At 38.6% G+C, this 19,509-nt stretch overlaps 1 protein-coding gene across 4 annotated transcripts in view; it reads left to right on the top strand.

The window, feature by feature from the left end:
* Positions 1-19,509, top strand: part of SLC9C2 (solute carrier family 9 member C2 (putative)) — a 101,581-nt gene that overhangs the window by 12,843 nt on the left and 69,229 nt on the right. For 3 of the 4 annotated variants that reach the window (XM_061383239.1, XM_061383238.1, XM_061383241.1), the window contains exons 4-7: positions 127-292; positions 9,059-9,175; positions 10,291-10,452; positions 15,567-15,666. In XM_061383239.1, the coding sequence (XP_061239223.1) occupies positions 127-292; positions 9,059-9,175; positions 10,291-10,452; positions 15,567-15,666 (545 nt within the window). The remainder of the gene's footprint in view (positions 1-126; positions 293-9,058; positions 9,176-10,290; positions 10,453-15,566; positions 15,667-19,509) is intronic. The other variant, XM_061383240.1, reaches the window with a different exon arrangement.

Here is a 19,509-nt window from a genome sequence, read left to right as displayed (position 1 = left end):
TTTTAAAGTTATCTTCCTGAGTCATTGTATAAAATATATAGCAAAATCTGATTCTTACATGAATAAATGGAGTCATGCCATGCTTAGGTGTTAAATTTAATACTATATTGTGAATTGGTTTCGCAGGTCTTCTTAACCGGATTAATTAGCTTTGCTACAACATTCATCATAATTGGATATGTGGTTCTGAAATTCAATAAATATTCATGGGATTTGCAGTCTTGCTTCCTCTTTAGCATGGCCCTTGGCATTACAGATCCTATTTATTCTGTGAATTCACTGAAAACTGTTGGTATGTTGGATTTATTTCTCTCTCTTATTTTGAAGATATGAGGATAAATTTCCTTTTGATAATATGCTTGAGTGAATTGTGCATCCAGCAGAGTAGCCATTTTATGCTGTTTTTCTTGGAGATGGAGTATGCAAAGTCAATAAAGCAACCCAGGACCTGGGATAAATGATCTCAAATAATTTTTTTCAAGGAGAAAATGTTATCTTTCTAGAAGGTGATTAAAATTGGTATTCAGCTCCATTCCACTGAGTTCTAAGCCACAGGCTAGAGATTTGGCACTGTATCTTTGCAGCACTTTTCTAAGTCCTGGGTTCTTCTTGTTAGAAAGGCCTTTATTTTAAAGCAGCTAACTTTGGGCAGGTGAGAGAGGGAGCTTATTTAGAAGAAATGAGGTGAAAGTATACTCTAGCAAATACGTTATTCAGTAAAAGCTTATTCCCAAGAGGGCTAGGGGTTCTGCACTACTTGCCATATTATTTGGTAAAAGATAATTTCACTCTGAAATATCTGTTGTTATGTTTTATTAACACAGCAGTAAAAAGCACATAACATGGTTAGATGCTGTTATTTCTGATTTTGACTCAGAAATATTTAATTAACCAGTTTTAAGGTTTCAGTTGTATTTAGTGGAAATATATCACCTTATGATTAGGGTGGGACACCTAGCTTCTGGCAGGTGATATCCCCTTCTATACACATTTATACTTACAGTTGAGGAAACATAAAAGGTTTTGACACTTTTGATGGTGATATAAATTGTTGCCAGATATTTTTCAAAGAGTCTGACCCTATCTTCTTTTTCTCTCTCATTTTTTCCTGTAGGTGCAATATTTTTCTGTCTTTTCTCCATGTGTTTTTCTCTCTAAGCCATTTGTATTTGCCACTTGTTTTATTCACCTCATTATCTTGCTGCTCCCCTTTCTGCAATCTCTTAATTGTAAGAGGCTCTAATAAACTATATTTATTGCAGTTTCTATATTCAAAAATTTTTTCAAAAAGAGAGTAGAAAGTCTTCTGTTTCTTTACAAGAAAACTATTAAAGGTATTTGACTCTTAGTTGATATTTTCTTTATGCCAGTTATACTCAGATGGTACATAGTTCTGGGTTCTATGATGTCTTTACCTTTGTGTGGATTAGATAAGAAGGATCCTCTATCTAATTGTTGTAATACATTATCTTTTTTAAGGAAAAAAAATATTTTTTGCCATGTGCCTAAAATTGCCAGAATAATATACAAAACGGCAGTTCCTACAGTGTGAGTGTTTCTTCATTTGATGTGGTGCTCTGGAGCACTGTGAAATCTGCACAGTCTGAGTCTGAGGTGGACTGACTCACTGAAAAAAATAATGGATGTTCACATACAAGTTAAAAGGAACCTGTCTATTACCTATTTTAAAAGAACGCAAAGGCTCAAACAGTTTTTACTTTAAAATGAATCTGGACTGGGAGCTTGTAAAGGGATAAAATACAAAGTTTTAGTATGATCTCAGTTTAAGTAAAAGGAATTATATGCTTTGAAAAAGCCTTTAACATTCAAATGGTTTTATCTGGGTCATGGAATTACAGATGATTTTCTGTTTTATTATTCCCTTTAAAAAATTTTACAGTGAATTAATAAAGTTAGTTCACATTAAGCCAATAAAAATGTGGGGAGTAATTCTTGTGGTATTTTACTATTAAAAATAACTATACATCAAATTCAAAACTTTATACAATAAACCTTATGCTCTGTTTGCTCCTGGTTGACTTATTGAATCTGAGGGAAGAATTAAAGGATTTCTTCACCAGCTAAATCAAATGTGCCAATAATCTTCAAACCTGTTTAACCAGTATTTTGTGTCTTCTGTCATAGTCAAAATTAATAGCAAGTAGTAGTATAAGATAATTATAATTTACCTTGCCTTTTATTTTCTTTGCTTTCTAAAGAAAGCAAATTAGAATTGGCTACAATAATGAGGCACAAAGAAAAGAAATAAACAGCCCGAATACTGATCCATAATCAGGCACTGAGTTATCAGAAATTCTGTATTATCCTGGTATCTATCCTATCTTTCAGAGGGTTTTTGTAAAGGTAGACAGATTCTTTATAATCTGATATTTCATATACTCAGATCAAACACTGGAAAGCAGAGATCTGCTCTCTTTTCAACTATGCATAGTATCTTAGAAATAGAAATAATGAGAACCCTCAGCTATATATTTTTAATTATTTTGTGTTTCAAAATATCAAAGGGAAAAAAATAGAATCTTCATCAGATCATTTCTGCTTGCATTAAAAAAGTATCATTTAATGTGATCAGTTTGGATTTTAGTGCAATGAAATGTATTTAATAGCTGCTTTTAAAAAACTATGTAGTTGTATAATTCTTTCTATATTATTTTGTATTTACATTAGGCTCCATAATGCACCACTGTGTGTCATATGTTCTTAAATTTGAGTTTATGCTTTTAAGTAAAAGAAGTCCAGGGCTGGCCTGCAATTCCATGAAATCATTGAGGACACTGGATTCCTCTATATAACTCCTGTAGTTAAGATGGAGTAACAGGATCAGGTCTGTGAAGGATGGGTGCTGGAGAAGAGTTGGTTGATGACATGTTTTAAGTTGACCAAGATGAAAAGGGAACATATTTCCCAAGGACAGAAAAGGCTCTGAGGTATATGAGAGGGTAATGATGACAAAATACTAGTTAATATATGTTGAGTGTTGACTATGTGACAATCACCATACTTAGTATTATATACTTTCTTCATTTTTGTGCTCACAGTAGCACTTTTTGGTTAGTACTATGGAAGGCAGAATAACTTAGTGTTTTGGCTAGTAGATGGGGAAGTTATAACCCCACCTCTACCCCTTACCAACTATATACATGTGTGCTAAATCGCTTCAGTCATGTCCAACTCTGTGTAACCCTATGGACTGCAGCCTGCCTGGCTCCTCTGCCCATGGGATTCTCCAGGCAAGAATACTGGAGTGGGTTGCTATGCCCGCTTCCAGGGGATCTTCCCTACCCAGGGATCAAACCCAAGCCTCTTGTGTCCCCTGCATTGGCAGGAAGGTTCTTTACCACTGGTGTCACCTGGGAAGCCCCTACCAATTCTGTGATCTTGGGCAAATATCCTAAGCTATATTTACCTCAGTTTTCTCATCAGTAAATGAGGGTAATAACAGTTTATACCTCATGAAGTTGTTAATGAGTAATCAATGAGATTATGTAAATCTTAGAGAATTGCTATTCCTATTGAAGTACTTCAAAAGTAGATAACTGAGGCTCTCCACAGTCTTAATTTAACAAAGATTCAGAATTGGACTTGAATTTAAAATCTCCACTGTTAATGCCATCACTGTTGATTTAGTTTCAGGTAAACAACATTATATGTCTTTTAATTAGTATTCTTATTTGAAATGTGTCTTTAACACTTAACTTGAATTTAATTTGTATCTTTATTAAAGTTTTAGAGTTAAATGATATATTAGTAAATTTATTAATAAATTTACTACTCACTCAGTTCAGTCGCTCAGTTGGGTCTGACTTTTTGTGACCCCGTGGACTGCAGCACACCAGGATTCCCTGTCCATCACCAACTCCCAGAGCTTGATCAAACTCATTTCCATCAAGACAGTGATGCCATCCAACCATCTCATCCTCTGTCGCTGTTCTCCTCCCACCTTCAATCTTTCCCAGCATCTGGGCCTTTTCCAATGAGTCAGTGCTTTGCATCAGGTGGCCAAAGTATTGGGGTTTCAACTTCATCATCAGTCCTTCCAGTGAACAATCAGGACTTATTTCCTTTAGGATTTACTGTTTTGATCTCCTTGCAGTCCAAGGGACTCTCAAGAGTCTTCTCCAACACCATAGTTCAAAAGCATCAATTCTTCGGTGCTCAGCTTTCTTTATGGTCCAACTCTCACATCTATACATGACTACTGGAAAAACCATAGCTTTGATTAGACAGACCTTTGTTGGCAAAGTAATGTCTCTGCTTTTTAATATGCTGTCTAGGTTGGTCATAGCTTTTCTTCCAAGGAGCAAGGGTCTTTTAATTTCATGGCTGCAGTCACCATCTTCAGTGATTTTGGAGCCCAAGAAAATAAAGTCTGTCACTGTTTCCATTGTTTCCACATCTATTTGCCATGAAGTAATGGGACCGGATGCCATGATCTTTGTTTTTTGAATGTTGAGTGATTTCATTAATATTTGCTATATAAATAAATATCTTTGTTAAATTAAAAAATATGGAGTAACAGTGACTAGACTTACCTTTCTGCCTGAGCCAACTAAAAAGCCAGACAAAAATATATGAAAATGAAAAATAGTTCTCAGATAATGGACATCAGGCCATGCGGGACAGTAATACTCAAGAAAGGAAAAAAGAAGTATGTTCTTGATTGTCCTTACCATAGCTTATTACCTGGAGAGAGTTTCTAGGTCTTTGTGCAGGGAAAGGTAACCTAGGTGGAGCTTGGTAGTTTCTTTGAGTTGAGGAGACCTAGAGTTGGGAGTCCAGGAAGGCCAAAGCAGTTAAAGTTCATGGGGCAAATTGCTGCAGGAATGAAAGCTGTACTGAAGAAGGAATTTTGAGAGCTACCCGCTTGAGTCTTTGGGTGAGTGAGTGCTCATTAGTGCATGCATGTGAAGAAGCTGCACAATGCTGGGAATGAAAACACTCAAAGGATTAAAGGGAAAAATCCCTTTCATGTTCACTACAGCCAAAGTGGAAAACCATCATAATTTGTAGGACATCAGGTAAAGGACTCAGAAGGTTATTGCTTGAGTATCGGGGAAAATTAACCTTTGACTAAAGGCTGCTCTGGCCCTACCTAACAAATCTAAAAAACAAGCCTCAAAAGGGTCAAATTCTTTCAAAGTAACAACTGCATTACAAAGCAAAGCTCAAGAATATGAGACTACAAAAACATATAGCACCTAATTAGGTAATACATACAGTTATGTTATCTTAATAAAAAATTGAAAGACATGCAAAGAAGCTGAAAAAATGGCCCATAAAGAGTACATAAACAAGTAGAAATAGACCTAGCAATGCTGTAGATGGTAGACTCACTTAGTTCAGTTCAGTTCAGTTCAGTCGCTCAGTCGTGTCCGACTCTTTGTGACCCCATGAATCGCAGCACGCCAGGCCTCCCTGTCCATCACCAACTCCCAGAGTTCACTCAGACTCACGTCCATCGAGTCAGTGATGCAATCCAGCCATCTCATTCTCTGTCATCCCCTTCTCCTCCTGCCCCCAATCCCTCCCAGTATCAGAGTCTTTTCCAATGAGTCACCTCTTCACATGAGGTGGCCAAAGTACTGGAGTTTCAGCTTTAGCATCATTCCTTCCAAAGAAGTCTCAGGGCTGATCTCCTTCAGAATGGACTGGTTGGATCTCCTTGCAGTCCAAGGGACTCTCAAGGGTCTTCTCCAACACCACAGTTCAAAAGCATCAATTCTTCGGTGCTCAGCTTTCTTCACAGTCCAACTCTCACATCCATACATGACCACTGGAAAAACCGTAGCCTTGACTAGACGGACCTTTGTTGGCAAAGTAATGTCTCTGCTTTTGAATATGCTATCTAGGTTGGTCATAACTTTCCTTCTAAGGAGTAAGCATCTTTCAATTTCATGGCTGCAGTCACCATCTGCAGTGATTTTGGAGCCCAGAAAAATAAAGTCTGACACTGTTTCCACTGTTTCCCCATTAGACTCATTCAACAAATATATTAAGACACTTGTAACTATATTCCATTGGTGAAAAAAGTTAGAAAAAGATTGAGTATGGGGTAGAATTGCTCCTGTCAGCTTAAGAGAGCCAATTTTTAAATCAATAAGAATTTTGCAAGCCCGTGGTTAAACTTTTGGTAGCTTTGAATTAGTTATGGTAGGAGTGTTTACATATGAAGCTGGCAAATGCTACAAATCAGCACAAATCAGGCCTTTTTTAATTTTGGAAAGCTGGTTTATCAGTACACCACTGGGCATGGTAGATATAAAAGAGACCTTAAATAAAATTTCTAGAGATGAAACCCACAATGTCTGAGATGAAAAATACACTGGATGGAATTAACGTCAGATTAGACAAAGCATAAGAAAGAATTAGTGAACTTAAAGTTCAAAGCTCAGTCGCGTCCGACTCTTTATGACCCCATCGACTGTAGCCTGCCGGGCTCCTCTGTCCATGGGATTTTCCAGGCAGTATGGATTTTCCATACTGGAGTGGGTTTCCATTTAGTGAACTTAAAGAAGTAGTAATAAAAACTATCCAAGATGGGCTTCCCAGGTGGCACTAGTGGTAAAGAACCTCCCTACCAATGCAGGAGACATAAGAAATGCAGGGTCAATCCTTGGGTCAAGAAGATTCTCCTGGAGGAGTGTATGGCAACTTACTCCACTATTCTACCTGGAGAATCCCATGGAAAGAGGAGCCTGGCAGGCTACAGTCCATAGGGTCACAAACAGACACGACTGAGGCGACTTAGCATGCACAAGATGAAGCACAGACGGAAGAAGGCTGAGAGAATAAGCAGAACGTTAGTGAGCTGTGGGGCAACTTCAGTGCCTATATTAAGACACAGGTTCCTAAAAGGAGAGAAAAGAAAGCAACAAAAACTATTTGAAGAAATAATGGATGAAAAATTTCTAAATTTGATGAGAACTATAAAGCCACAGACTCAGGAAGCTCAGCAAACTCCAAGCCCAAGAAATACAATTGAAAACTATACCATGGCACATAAAAATCAAGTTCCTAAACACCAGTGTCAAGAGAAACTTTCAAAGGTAGCCAGAGGAAAAAGACGCATTATATACAGAGACACAAAGCTAATAATGATAACAGACTTCTCTTCAGAAACATTGCAAGCCAAAATATGGTATGTAACACTTTTAAAATCCTGAAAGAAAAAATACTGCCAGCTTAAAATCCTCAGTGAAAATATCTTTCAAAAGTAAAGGAGAAATAAAGAGTTAAATATAAAAGCTGAAAAAATTTATCACTAACAGACCTGCACTACAAAAATGTTAAGTCCTTCAGGCTGAAAGAAAATGGAACCAGATGGAAAATTTCATCTGCAAAAAAGAATGGAAAGCACCATAATTTTAAACCGATGGGAAAATATGACTTTTTCTTATTTTTACTCTTTTAAAAAGATAATATTTAAAGCAAAAATGGTTGCTGTCTATTGTGGGGTTTATTTATCTGTTCCTCCCCTTTGTGTATGGCATCAATCGTCAGTATTACAAGTTGACTGCTAAAGTTCCAGCTATCATTCCATATTTCAGGCAGGAAACGGAAGAACAAGGGATGGAAAGATGTTCCTTTCAGCCAAGTCACCTCTCCCTCCAAGGAGTTTCCCAAAAGTTCCACTCAGTGACTTCTACTTAAATGTCAGTGGCCACTCTTAGAAGCCCAGGAGTTGGGGAACAGTTGTCATTTAGCTGAGCACATTGCCACCCTGAGTAAAACCAGTCTTGTTACCAAGAACAGAGGATAGATACTAGATGGGCAGGTACCAATCACTATCATCCTTCTTACAAGTTGTATAACAGTGGGCAGTTAATTTGATTGTATTTTCTATCAAACTGTTGGTAAATGTTAAATGTCAATAAAATTTTATATTTAATTTTAAAATACCAGCCTTATTGATATGTAACCCACACATCATAAAATTTAGCCTTTTAAATTATAAAATTCAGTGGTCTTTAGTAGATTTACAGTTATGCAAGCATCTTCACTACTTAATTTTAGAACATTTTCACTAACCTCAAAAGAAATTTCATGCCTGTTGGCAGTCATTCATTCTCATTCCCTCATCCCCCAAGTTCCTGGCAACCAGTGTTCTATTTTCTGTCTATGAATCTGCATATTCTGGACATTTCACATAAATCAAACCATACAATATGTGATTTCTGTGTCTGGCTTCTTTCACTTTGTAATTTTTTAAAGATTCATCTATGTTGTAACATGTATCAGTCAGTACTCCCTTCCTTTTTGTGGCTGAGTAATATTCCATTATGGCACCCCACTCCAGTACTCTTGCCTGGAAAATCCCATGGATGGAGGAGTCTGGTGGGCTGCAGTCCATGGGGTCGCTAGGAATCAGACATGACTGAGTGACTTCACTTTCATGCATTGGAGGAGGAAATGGCAATCCACTCCAGTATTCTTGCCTGGAGAATCCCAGGGACAGGGAAGCCTGGTGGGCTGCCGTCTATGGAGTCGCACAGAGTCGGACACGACTGAAGCGACTTAGCAGCAGCAGCAGCAATATTCCCTTATAGGGATAGATCACCTATAGATAGACTGTCCATGTACAAATCTTTGTGTGGACGTATGTCTTCAGCTCTTTTGTGTATTTTGTGTGGACGTATGTCTTCAGCTCTTTTGGGTATATGTCTAGGAGCAGAATTGCTAAGTCATATTTTATACTTATTTCTAAAATGTGGTTCTTTTGGAGTCTAACGATTCATCTTTATTCAAGCTAAATGTAGTGACCTGAGAAGTGCTTTGTCTCAGTTTGAAGTTCTAGTATGCTTTGAGGCAGTGGACATTTCAGGATGTGCCATCACCATGTTCCTTTGCCATTGGAGATACAGAAGGCACAATGGAGAAGTTAAAAAATGGTGATTGTGATTATCTTACAGATCCATCACAGTAATGACTGCCTTCTTTTTTTTTTTTTCTAGCATATTCCTTCTCTTCTGTTTCTGTATTTCCTGTGAAAGAGCATCATTATCATGTACCGTACTAAATTATGTTTTTCCATTTCCAGGCATTTCTAAGATGTATACTGATATCATTAGAGGAGAATCAATGATCATCTGTGGCTTCACATCCATTTTTTTTGCAATTTTTAAGACAGGCATACTTCAAATGTCCAACTTTAGAGGTAAGAGCATTATTTTTCTCTATTTATTTATTTATTTTTTAAATTTTGGCTATCCTCCATGGCATGTGGGACTTCAGTTCCCTGGCTGGGAATTGAACCCATGCCCCCTGCATTGTAAGGTGGAGTTTTAACTGCTGGATCACTATTGAAGTCCCATCTGTGTATTTTCTAAAATCATTCTTATGTAGTCCTTTTTAATTCATACCAAAATTAAAATATATTCAAGATGTCTTAACTTTGCCGCTTCCCCTATTCTTTACTTATGGACCAGTTAAAATAGTATATCAGGTAAGAAGAAAATAACTGCCACTGAGTGTTTCCTTAGATTAGAGGGGAAAGTTGTGAAAGAAATGATTTCATATCTCTCAACATGCATCGCACACACACATGCAGTTGTGTCATCTAGCTCAGATTAACCTCTTTCCTAGACCAGTCTGGATCTCAGTGAGTGAATGTTAAGAATTGATTCTCACATTGTTATACAACAGAAAGAAACAACACTGTAAAGCATTTATCCTCCAATTAAAAAAAAAAAACGTGGCTTGGTCCTGAGTTTGAGTCTGAGGGTGAAAGTAGTACTGTGGAGTCAGGTTCTAGAAGTGATAATGAGCAGAAGTGCAAACAGGCTGCAGGTTGGTGGGGATCCTGAGCACGGTGTGCTTGGCCCTGACGTAGTTTGTAAAAAAAAAAAATATATATATATATATATATATATTTAAATATATTTTGGCTCATTGTTCACTCACCAGGTGAGTTTTTCACATTTATCGGTTCAGTTCAGTCACTCAGTCGTGTCCACGTCTTTGCGACCCCACAGACTGCAGCACACCAAGCTTCCCTGTCCATCACCAACTCACATTTATGCTCTTTGCCTGACTCCTGAGAGCATTTGAGTCTGCTGTCCTCAGATAAGCAAACCTCAAGCTGCAGACTGTGGGGTAAATGTATCCCCAGAAAGCCTCTTTTGCCAGGCTTTCATGGGAAACTTCCATCTGCTGAAGAACAAGGTTCTCACTCAAAATCTCAAGAGCAAACCGATGGGCATTGCCCAAATGCAATTAATAAAAGAAAAAAATTATATTTCACCTTTCTTTTTTCTTATTTCCTTTTTCTAGAGTTACATGTAATCATGGGCCTCACCTTGGACATTTTGGGGAGCATAGCATGTGGATATTGGTGTGCAAGGATCATTCAGTTTATATTGACTGACCTGTTCAGCAATACACTGACCAATATAATTTTTTGCATCTCAATGGTGTACATGACTTTCTACATTGGTAAGACAGAAACAGATACAAAAATTCCATCCTTGATGTGTATTTTGTGTTTTAAAATTTTCCCTTGTTCTTGAATCCAGCTTCCTCCCAACAGCTTTTCTGCTTTTTTTTTTTTTTTAATGTGGCTCCTTTGTGTGGCTTGTCATACTATCTTTCTTCCACCTCTAGCCCTTTCCTGGATTGTCTTAACATCCCCTAAATTTCAACTCCATGTTCCTTCTCTTGCATTCCTCCTCCATGTGGTTACTCTCTTATTCTTTTTTTAACTCTACCCTTTGACCTTACATTTATTCCCTGGCAGTCCCCTGGAAGAGGAAACAGACCTGAGCCAATTTTTGCTCTGACCCTTAGCAACCCATCTCTAAAATGAGAAAGCTAGGAGAGAAGCTCCTGAGATCTTTTCCAGTTCAGCAGTACCCATTCAGTGGGTACCAGGTTGAGGGGACCGTAGAAATGGTGGCCCTTACCTGACGCTAGGAGGCAGGAAAGGAGTTGGAGAAATCAGGTATATCTACCTCTGGAAGAAAAGCAGGACAGAGGACTAATCACAGGAATCGGAGTACCTAATGCTGGGAGACGTTCAAACAGTCCTCTTCTAGTTTAGTCCAGTGAGCTTGGGAGCTAAAGTTTTTACCCCATTAACTGAGGTAACCAGTCCCCCAAAGCCATAGTAACTATGGCAAAAACACAGCCAAATCCTGCTTCTCCTCTTAGCTCACACAGTGGAGCAATTCCATCCATGAAAGGCCTCAGGTATCAAGAGGTTAATTACTCCTCTTTTCACCTCCACTTACCAAACAGCACTGCTTTCTCTACGATAAAGTGCTACCTATTGTTGCTCACCACCCCAAATCAGTAAAATTACAGAAAAACATTCACTGAAGATTCATTTCCTTGCTCTCTTCATTTTTCTCCTCCCTTATGTCCCTGTTATGAATGCCTTAAGTGCCTGAAGAAATAAAGTTAATTTAATATTTCCTTTTTTCCCACCTTGGACCGTAAGTTCCTTGAGACAGCGCTGTCTCTTATCCATCTTTATATTTATTATCTTTTCCATGTTCCCCGAGTCAAGCCCAATGCTCACCATAGGCCCAAATAATTAAACACATGTTGGTTGAATAAACTATTAGTCGTTAAAGAGCTTGAAAGTTAGGCAGAGTTCACTTCAAACCAGAGCTTTACGATTTATTAGCTTGGTAACTTTGGAATATTACTTAACCTCTTTAAACTTCAGTTAGTTCCTCATCTATAAACGTGATCTAATACAGCCTAATTTAGAGGGGCACGCCAGGCGTAGTGAGGTAGTGTGTGTCGTGTGACTCACTTATGCTGGCGTCCTGGAGGTAACTTTGACCGGCTCATGAGAGCTGACTGTTCACATCTCTTCCCAGCACTTTATTCAAGTGACATAACGTGGGTGTAGCTTGAAATAGGCCATAGTGGGACCATGGAAATTGGCAGACACAGTCAATTTTTTTTTTTTTTTTTTAACCACCCAGACTGCTGCTGATAAACATTTACCAGCATGCCACTGGGCTCAAGATAGGGCAGCCAATAAATGGTGATTCCTTTCCCCTTTCCTCCTAATTCATGTAGGTGCTCTCGGTCAAGTGCTTGAGAGGTCTGGAGTAGATGCTCCCTCACTTGCTCTCAGAAGGAATCTGCTACAAAGCCTTGATCTTGGACCCCTAGCCTCCAGGCTGTGAGATAATACATTCTTGTTGAAGACACTTTGGTAACAGCCTTAGGAAATGAATGCCCATTCCCTCATCCATAACACTTTTTATGCTTCAGGAATTAAAAACAATTTTCTGGCCGTTCTCCCCTCTTATACTTAATCAGATCCTGACAACAAAAGTCAGGAACAGACAGTTCTAAGGAGAAGTTGCATTGCCAGAAAGCTAGACATAGATAAAATTTTTATTTACACATTCTCTAATGTGACATTTCTGTCTTATTATCTAATTTTATATTTTTTCTTCACTAACGAACACATTGTTAACTGGCTTGAATCCAGGGAGTGTCTGATTGAGGTCCAAACCTCATCTCTTTGAAGCACATGTAGTAATTTCCATTTTTAAATCCACAGTACTTGGGGTTTTAGAAAAAACCTGTGTCAGCACATTTGTTCTTTTTTCTTTTCTTTTTTTTTTTTTTCTCCAATGAGTCAACTCTTCGCATGAGGTGGCCAAAGTACTGGAGTTTCAGCTTTAGCATCATTCCTTCCAAAGAAATCCCAGGGCTGATCTCCTTCAGAATGGACTGGTTGGATCTCCAGTTGGACTATGAAGAAGGCTGAGTGCAGAAGAATTGATGGTTTTGAACTGTGGTGTTGGAGAAGACTCTTGAGAGTCCCTTGGACTGCAAGGAGATCCAACCAGTCCATTTGTTCTTTTTTCATAAAATAAAATAGTCAGGAAATGGCACAGACATTGCCACATAGACAAGACACATTGGAACATTGTTGGTTGACAGGTAGTATGGCTAACAATGTTAATATATCAGCCCACGGAAAAAATTTTAGTCTTGGGACCCCATGAACTGTATCTTGCCAGGTGCCTCTGTCTGTGGGATTCTCCAGGCACGAATAGTGGAGTGGGTTGCCAATTCCTTCTCCAGGGGATCTTCCCGACCCAGGAATCGAACCTAGGTCTCCTGCATTGCAGGCAAATTCTATACTGACTAAGCTATGAGGAAAGCCCCAAAAGTGCAAGTATTAGTCACTCAGTCGTGTCTGACTCTGTGACCCCATGGTCTGTCCATGGAATTCTCCGGGCAAGAATACTGGAGTGGGTTGCCATTCCCTTCTCCAGGGGATCTTCCTACCCAGGGATCGAACTCAGTTTCCTGCATTGCAGGCAGATTCTTTACCATCTAAGCTACCAGGGAAACCCTAGTGTATAAAAGGCACTTTAAGAGAGTCATCGTATAATTCATGTAAGATGATGGGTTGTGTGTAAGTCTAGGTCGGAGGTACAGGAAGAGAGGTAAGATGATGGGTTGTGTATATAAGTCTAGGCCAGAGGTACAGCAAGAGTGGTGGTGAGAGGGGTCTGTTAGAGCAGAAGGAATATTTTATCAAGTGGCATTGGTCAGAATTTCTGGTGAATGGAAACACCTTTAAGTCAGTTTTATTGTTTTAAAATAATGCGTTCCTTTCTTAACCTGTGCCAAGGCTGATTGTTCTCACTCTTTTTTTATGTCATTGGTCTAGGCTGTAACTTCAGTCATGACCCTAACATTGTCTTGTTGGGAAACATCCATTCCTGAATCCTGTTGTTTTTAGGAAACAAAATCCCTTTGATTCTCCTATTAGGAGGACCTTCACTTTTTCTAAACCAGAGAGAGTTTGGGCGAGAGTCTGAGAGAGAGAGCCACTTTCCTGTGGCATCAATTTCCTGTGATGGTTTCTTACAACTGAATGAGAAAAACTTTACAACTCTATTTTTAACAACTTGGGTTTATGCTGATGAAAATTACTTTATGACATGTTCTGTGACTCTCTCCCTGCTTGTACATTTAAAGTAATAACATTTGTAATTTTCAAAAGACTTTGTTTTTCTAATTTTAAAACTAATACATGTTCCATGTAGAATTTTGGAAAAAATCTGAAAAGTCAAAGAAGAAATCACCCATAAATTTACCAATGATACATTTTGTTATATGTACTTAGTTTTCAAAAAATACATATGTACATAGATGTATTAATGTATGCATTTACACTATACATTCTTGTTACATTGGGATTATGCTAAATAATATCAGTTTAAAAATGAAGTTACTTAGTGGTTTCCTTGTAGCAGATGTTTCTTCTAAGTAGTGACTGTTATTTAAAAAAACTATAAGCTTTTAAATCCCATAGTTTGAGTTATAGGAAGTTGGAAATAAGATTTCGAGGAATAATTTTCCTATTATCACAGTCCCTAATACTGCTGGTTTATTGTCGTTGGTTATTTATGCTAAATTCAGTTAAATAAATAGGTTAAAAGAAATCTAAAGTGGCTTTAAGTGATTAGATAAATCAAGAGAATAATATAATCCTCCTCAAATTAATAAACAGTAAAGTGAACATTAAAAATAATAATGCAATAATAATGATGACCATTTATCCCTTGTTTTAAAAGTATGCCAAGCACTTTTCATGTAATCTGATTTTATTCTCACAGTTCTGTGAGGCATTATTCGTTTACACTCATTCTACAGATACAGGGACACTAATGGAGAAAGGCAAGGTGACATTCCCAGAGCAACCAGCTCTGCCCTGCTTAAAGGGCTTCCACTCTGATCTTGCATGTACTTTCCCTTCCTTCTGTCTGACATTTATAATGTGCTATTTGAAGGCTCTGTAACCTTCAGGACTGTTGGTATTGATGGTGTTCAACCATTCTTCATAGTTGATTTTCCTGCCTCAGACTGCATTGACACATTCGTTTAGAGCCCAGGGAACTACATAGGGGTGCCTATATTGCAAAAAACAGTAGGCTTGAGGACCTGCAGTCACCAAGAAAGCACTGAGCTTGGGCCACAACCCCTAGGACATGCAGCACAGAGTCCTTGAGGTGCTGGGGAGAGGCTGTTAAACTTATTTTTCATTAGCTCTTTCCTCAAGGATGGTCTATGGCAGGGGTTAAACTTATTTTTCATTAGCTCTTTCCTCAAGGATGGTCTATGGCAGGGGTTGGCAAACTATAGCCAAATATGCCTATTAGTTTTGCATTGCCTATGAGCTAAGGATGGTTTTTACATTTTAAAAAAACCCAAATAAAAATATTTTGCAGCATGCAAAAATTATTTGCAGTTAAAATTTCAATGTCCATTATTTATTGGGTGCTCATTTGTCATGTATTACCTGTGGCTGCTTATGTACTAGAACAGCTGAGGTGAATAGTAGCAACTAGGACCATGTGACCTGCAAATACTAAATATTTACCATATGATCCTTCACAGAGAAAGTTTGTCAATCCCCAATCTAAGTATTAGGCCAATCCCTTTAAGCAACTTTCTAAGAAATTCAATTACTGCCTGTTTTAAATTTCCCAGTTCATCACTCAAGAGAAGTAGCTCCGTGTACAGATTTGAACACGACTAATTTTATTCTTTTTTTTTCTCCTCAGTGGAATTTTGGGGAATGTCAGGTACAGTTGCTTTAGCCACTGTAGGACTAAATTTAGATTCCTTAAGCTTTAAACCGAGGATCAAGTTGATAATTACTAAGTAAGTCTCATATTTTGTACTTGGTATAGGTCTCATAGAAGTTTAGTGCTTAAATGCCTTCATAAAAATAATAAAATTTCTTTTTATAACTTTTCTATCTTTTAATTTTTAATTTTACTGCCAGTCATATTTGAAAAGAACAAGTTACCAATGATTATTGACATTCCTATTATGAATTGATATTCCTATTATGAATAATGTAATATCAGTGGCTCAGAGATCATAGTACTTCTTCTAACTCTTTGATAAAAATTGAATTGTGAGAAGTTTAAAAACTACCTTATTCCTTTGTTTTCTACATAACATACCTGAATGACAGTATCATAGTACGAAAAGAGCTGGGAAAAGAAAAGTAGCAGAAAGGTGCAACACCAGCAAACTCTAATCTAGCTTTACCTCTGCTGTAATAAGGATATCTGTGGACAGAGTAAAAGCCATTTGCCTGTCTTCTCCGACAAATGCATTAGCTGTTCTCTGAGCAGCTGTGCTAAATTATAGAATTGTCTCAGAATTATTTCATACCAATTCATAGTCTAGTGTATAAATTCTTACATTGGATGAAAGCCAGTGTTGAAATGAGAAAAATAAGCCATTATCCTGAGTTTTCCTGTGAAGATTTGTTGCTTTAATATAAAGGACTATTTTTTTGTTCTGGAATTATGTCCTTCATACTTCTTAGATGTTTAAAATGTCATTTCTTTAATGAAATTCCAGTCATGGAAGATGGTACTTTTTAAAAAAATTACTCTGCAAACTTTTTAAAAAATGGCCTCTGTAGCTTATTTTAGTCTTGTGTATATGTGAATGACACTTTATTGATTTTCAAAAACCAGAAGCTTAGTAATAACTAGTTCATAGAACATATCCTTTTTGTCTGAATTTTGGACCATTTTCTGAGCTCAGTCATGCTATCTGTCAGCATCATTATAAATTACTCATTCTATTCATTCAATTGTTTATTCTTTTATGTATTCAACCAGGCCTTTCTTATTATCTCCTATGGCCTGGACATTGTATCCTAGGTTTGGGGCTTTGAAAATAAGTCCCTTCTCAGAAGACACTCATTGTTAAATGATGGATGTGTTTATTTAAGAGACTATGAATAAGTATAAATAATTATATCTTTATTGGAGAAGGCAATGGCAACCCACTCCAGTACTCTTGCCTGGAAAATCTCATGGGCGGAGGAGCCTGGTAGGCTGCAGTCCCTGGGGTTGCTGTGAGTTGGACACAACTGAGCAGCTTCGCTTTCACTTTTCACTTTCATGCATTGGAGAAGGAAATGGCAACCCACTCCAGTGTTATTGCCTGGAGAATCCCAGGGACGGGGGATTCTGGTGGGCTCCCGTCTATGGGGTCGCACAGAGTCCGACACGACTGAAGCGACTCAGCAGCAGCAGCAGCAGCAGGAGCAGCAGCAGGATCTTACTATATGTAAGGCATTTCTTAAGGTCCTATGGAGACATTTAAAAAATTCTTCTACTCAGTCAGTTATTCCATCATTTCTGAATTTTGATAAAACTAAGCTGTGGGGTTTGAGGTCCCACTTATACCCTTTTCTGTTAGGAGATCTGAATCAACTGAGTCAAGTGACAGGAGTCAGGTAGAGAATTGGACTGTCTGCTTGATTGGAGTAATGCTGTATCAGAGAACATGGTTTCTATTTGCAGCTAAAATGAAGCTTCCTAATGCTTCTTTCCCAGTGTAGATCTTGAGGCTTACCTATAGGGAGGCTGGTTTGTGGGTCAGACAGACGGTCATCCAGTCCTCTGAAAGGGGAGGTCTGAATAGAGGGGTTCAAGAAGGGGCAGGACTTGAGATCTGACTGTACAAGTCAGACCTGGCCCAGACCCAGGTGTGATACCACATGGAGCCAGAGCAGCCCCACACCCTAAGCACTGAATCTTTGGAGGTGGGGCTAGATGCATATATTTTTGTTTTTGTTTTTTTTAAGTTTTTTTTTTTTTTTTGATGTGGACCATTTTTAAAGTCTTTATTGAATTTGTTACAACGTTGCTTCTGTTTTACGTTTTGGTTTTTTGGCTGCGAGATGTGGGTTCTTAGCTCCCAGACCAGGAATCGAAACCCATACCCTCTGCCCTAGAAGGAGAAATCCTAACCGCTGGAAGGCCAGGGAAGTCACAAGACATGTAGATTTTTGGAAAGCAATTTGAGTGGTTCTAATGTGCTTCTCTGCTTGAGAACCATAGTGTTGTAGATGACTGGGACTGTGGGGACTCAGAGGAGTATCATGTCCAGCGAGTGTGCTGAGGATATTTTTCCTGAAGAGTATGGGGTTAGAGTCAGCCTCACAACATCTTTAGGAATTTGGTAGATGAGAAATCAGAGGAGACCTTCAAGATAAGGGCATGAGTGTGCCCATATGACCCAGCAATCCCGCTACTTAGGCATATGTTCTGAGGAAACCAAAATTGAAAAAGACACAGGTACCCCAATGTTCATTGCAGCACTATTAACAATAGCTAGAACATGGAAGTAACCTACATGTCCACTGACAGATGAATGGATAAAGAAGCTGTGGTACATATATACAATGGAATGCTGCTGCTGCTGCTGCTAAGTCGCTTCAGTCGTGTCCGACTCTGTGCGACCCCATAGACGGCAGCCCACCAGGCTTCCCCGTCCCCAGGATTCTCCAGGCAAGAACACTGGAGTGGGTTGCTATTTCCTTCTCCAATGCATGAAAGTGAAAAGTGAAAGTGAAGTCGCTCAGTCATGTCCGACTCTAGCGACCCCATGGACTGCAGCCCACCAGGCTTCTCCGTCCATGGGATTTTCCAAACAAAAGTACTGGAGTGGGGTGCCATACTCAGCCATAAAAAGGAATGCATTTGAGTCAGTTCTAATGAGCCTATTATACAGTGTGAAGTAAGTCAGAAAGAGAAAATAAATATCATATACTGAGGCATATATATGGTATCTGAAAAGATGGTACTGATGAGTTTTTTTTCAGGGCAGCAATGGAGAAACAGACATAGAAAACAGATCTATGGACCCGGGGAAAGTGGAGGAGGGAGAGGGTAGGATGTATGGAGAGAGTAACAGAAATTTACATTACCATATGTAAAAGAGATAACCAATGGGAATTTGCTGTATGACTTAGGGAACTCAAACAGGTGCTCTGTGACAATCTAGAAGGGTAGGATGGGGAGGGAGATGGAAGGGAGGTTTGGAAGGGAGGGGACATGGGTGTACCTATGGATGATTCTTATTGATGTATGACAGAAAACCACAGAATTCTGTAAAGCAATTATCCTTCAGTTAAAAAAATAAATAAATAAAAAAAAAGATAAGGCGTGAGTGTGCCTGCTCAGTCACTCAGTCATGTCCAACTCTTTGTGACCCTGTGATCTGTAGCCTGCCAGGTTCCTCTCTCCATGGGATTCTCCAGACAAGAATACTGGATAAAGGACTTTCATGCAAATCACCAAGGGAAAAGTAGTGCAGAGCATGTTGAGGGGATCCAGTCAGCTATTACAAAGTCAGAGTTAACCAGACAGGGGGCTCCTTGCAGCAGCCTCAGCTGTGGTTTCAGTCATGCGTCTGACATGGATATGCTGCCAACTCATCTCAGCAAAATCGCCACATCACCAACTTGGTGGGAGGTGAAATCTTTATTTTTCTGCCTTGATCTTACTACTCTGCTGCGAGAGAGGCAGCCCACAGATATTGGTGTGATGAGGGTGATGGGAATATGAAACAATATATTTTAGTTCCAACAAAATACTTTTAATGAAATTCATTAATTTTTATTTCAGTTCAGTTCAGTCGCTCAGTTGTGTCCAACTCTTTGTGACCCCATGAATCGCAGCATGCCAGGCC

This window comes from Bos javanicus, chromosome 16 (genome assembly GCF_032452875.1).
Source record: "Bos javanicus breed banteng chromosome 16, ARS-OSU_banteng_1.0, whole genome shotgun sequence".
NCBI classification, from domain to species: Eukaryota; Metazoa; Chordata; class Mammalia; order Artiodactyla; family Bovidae; genus Bos; species Bos javanicus.
The sequence above is the reverse complement of the archived record's forward strand: the minus strand, read 5'-3'. Positions and strand labels throughout refer to the sequence as shown.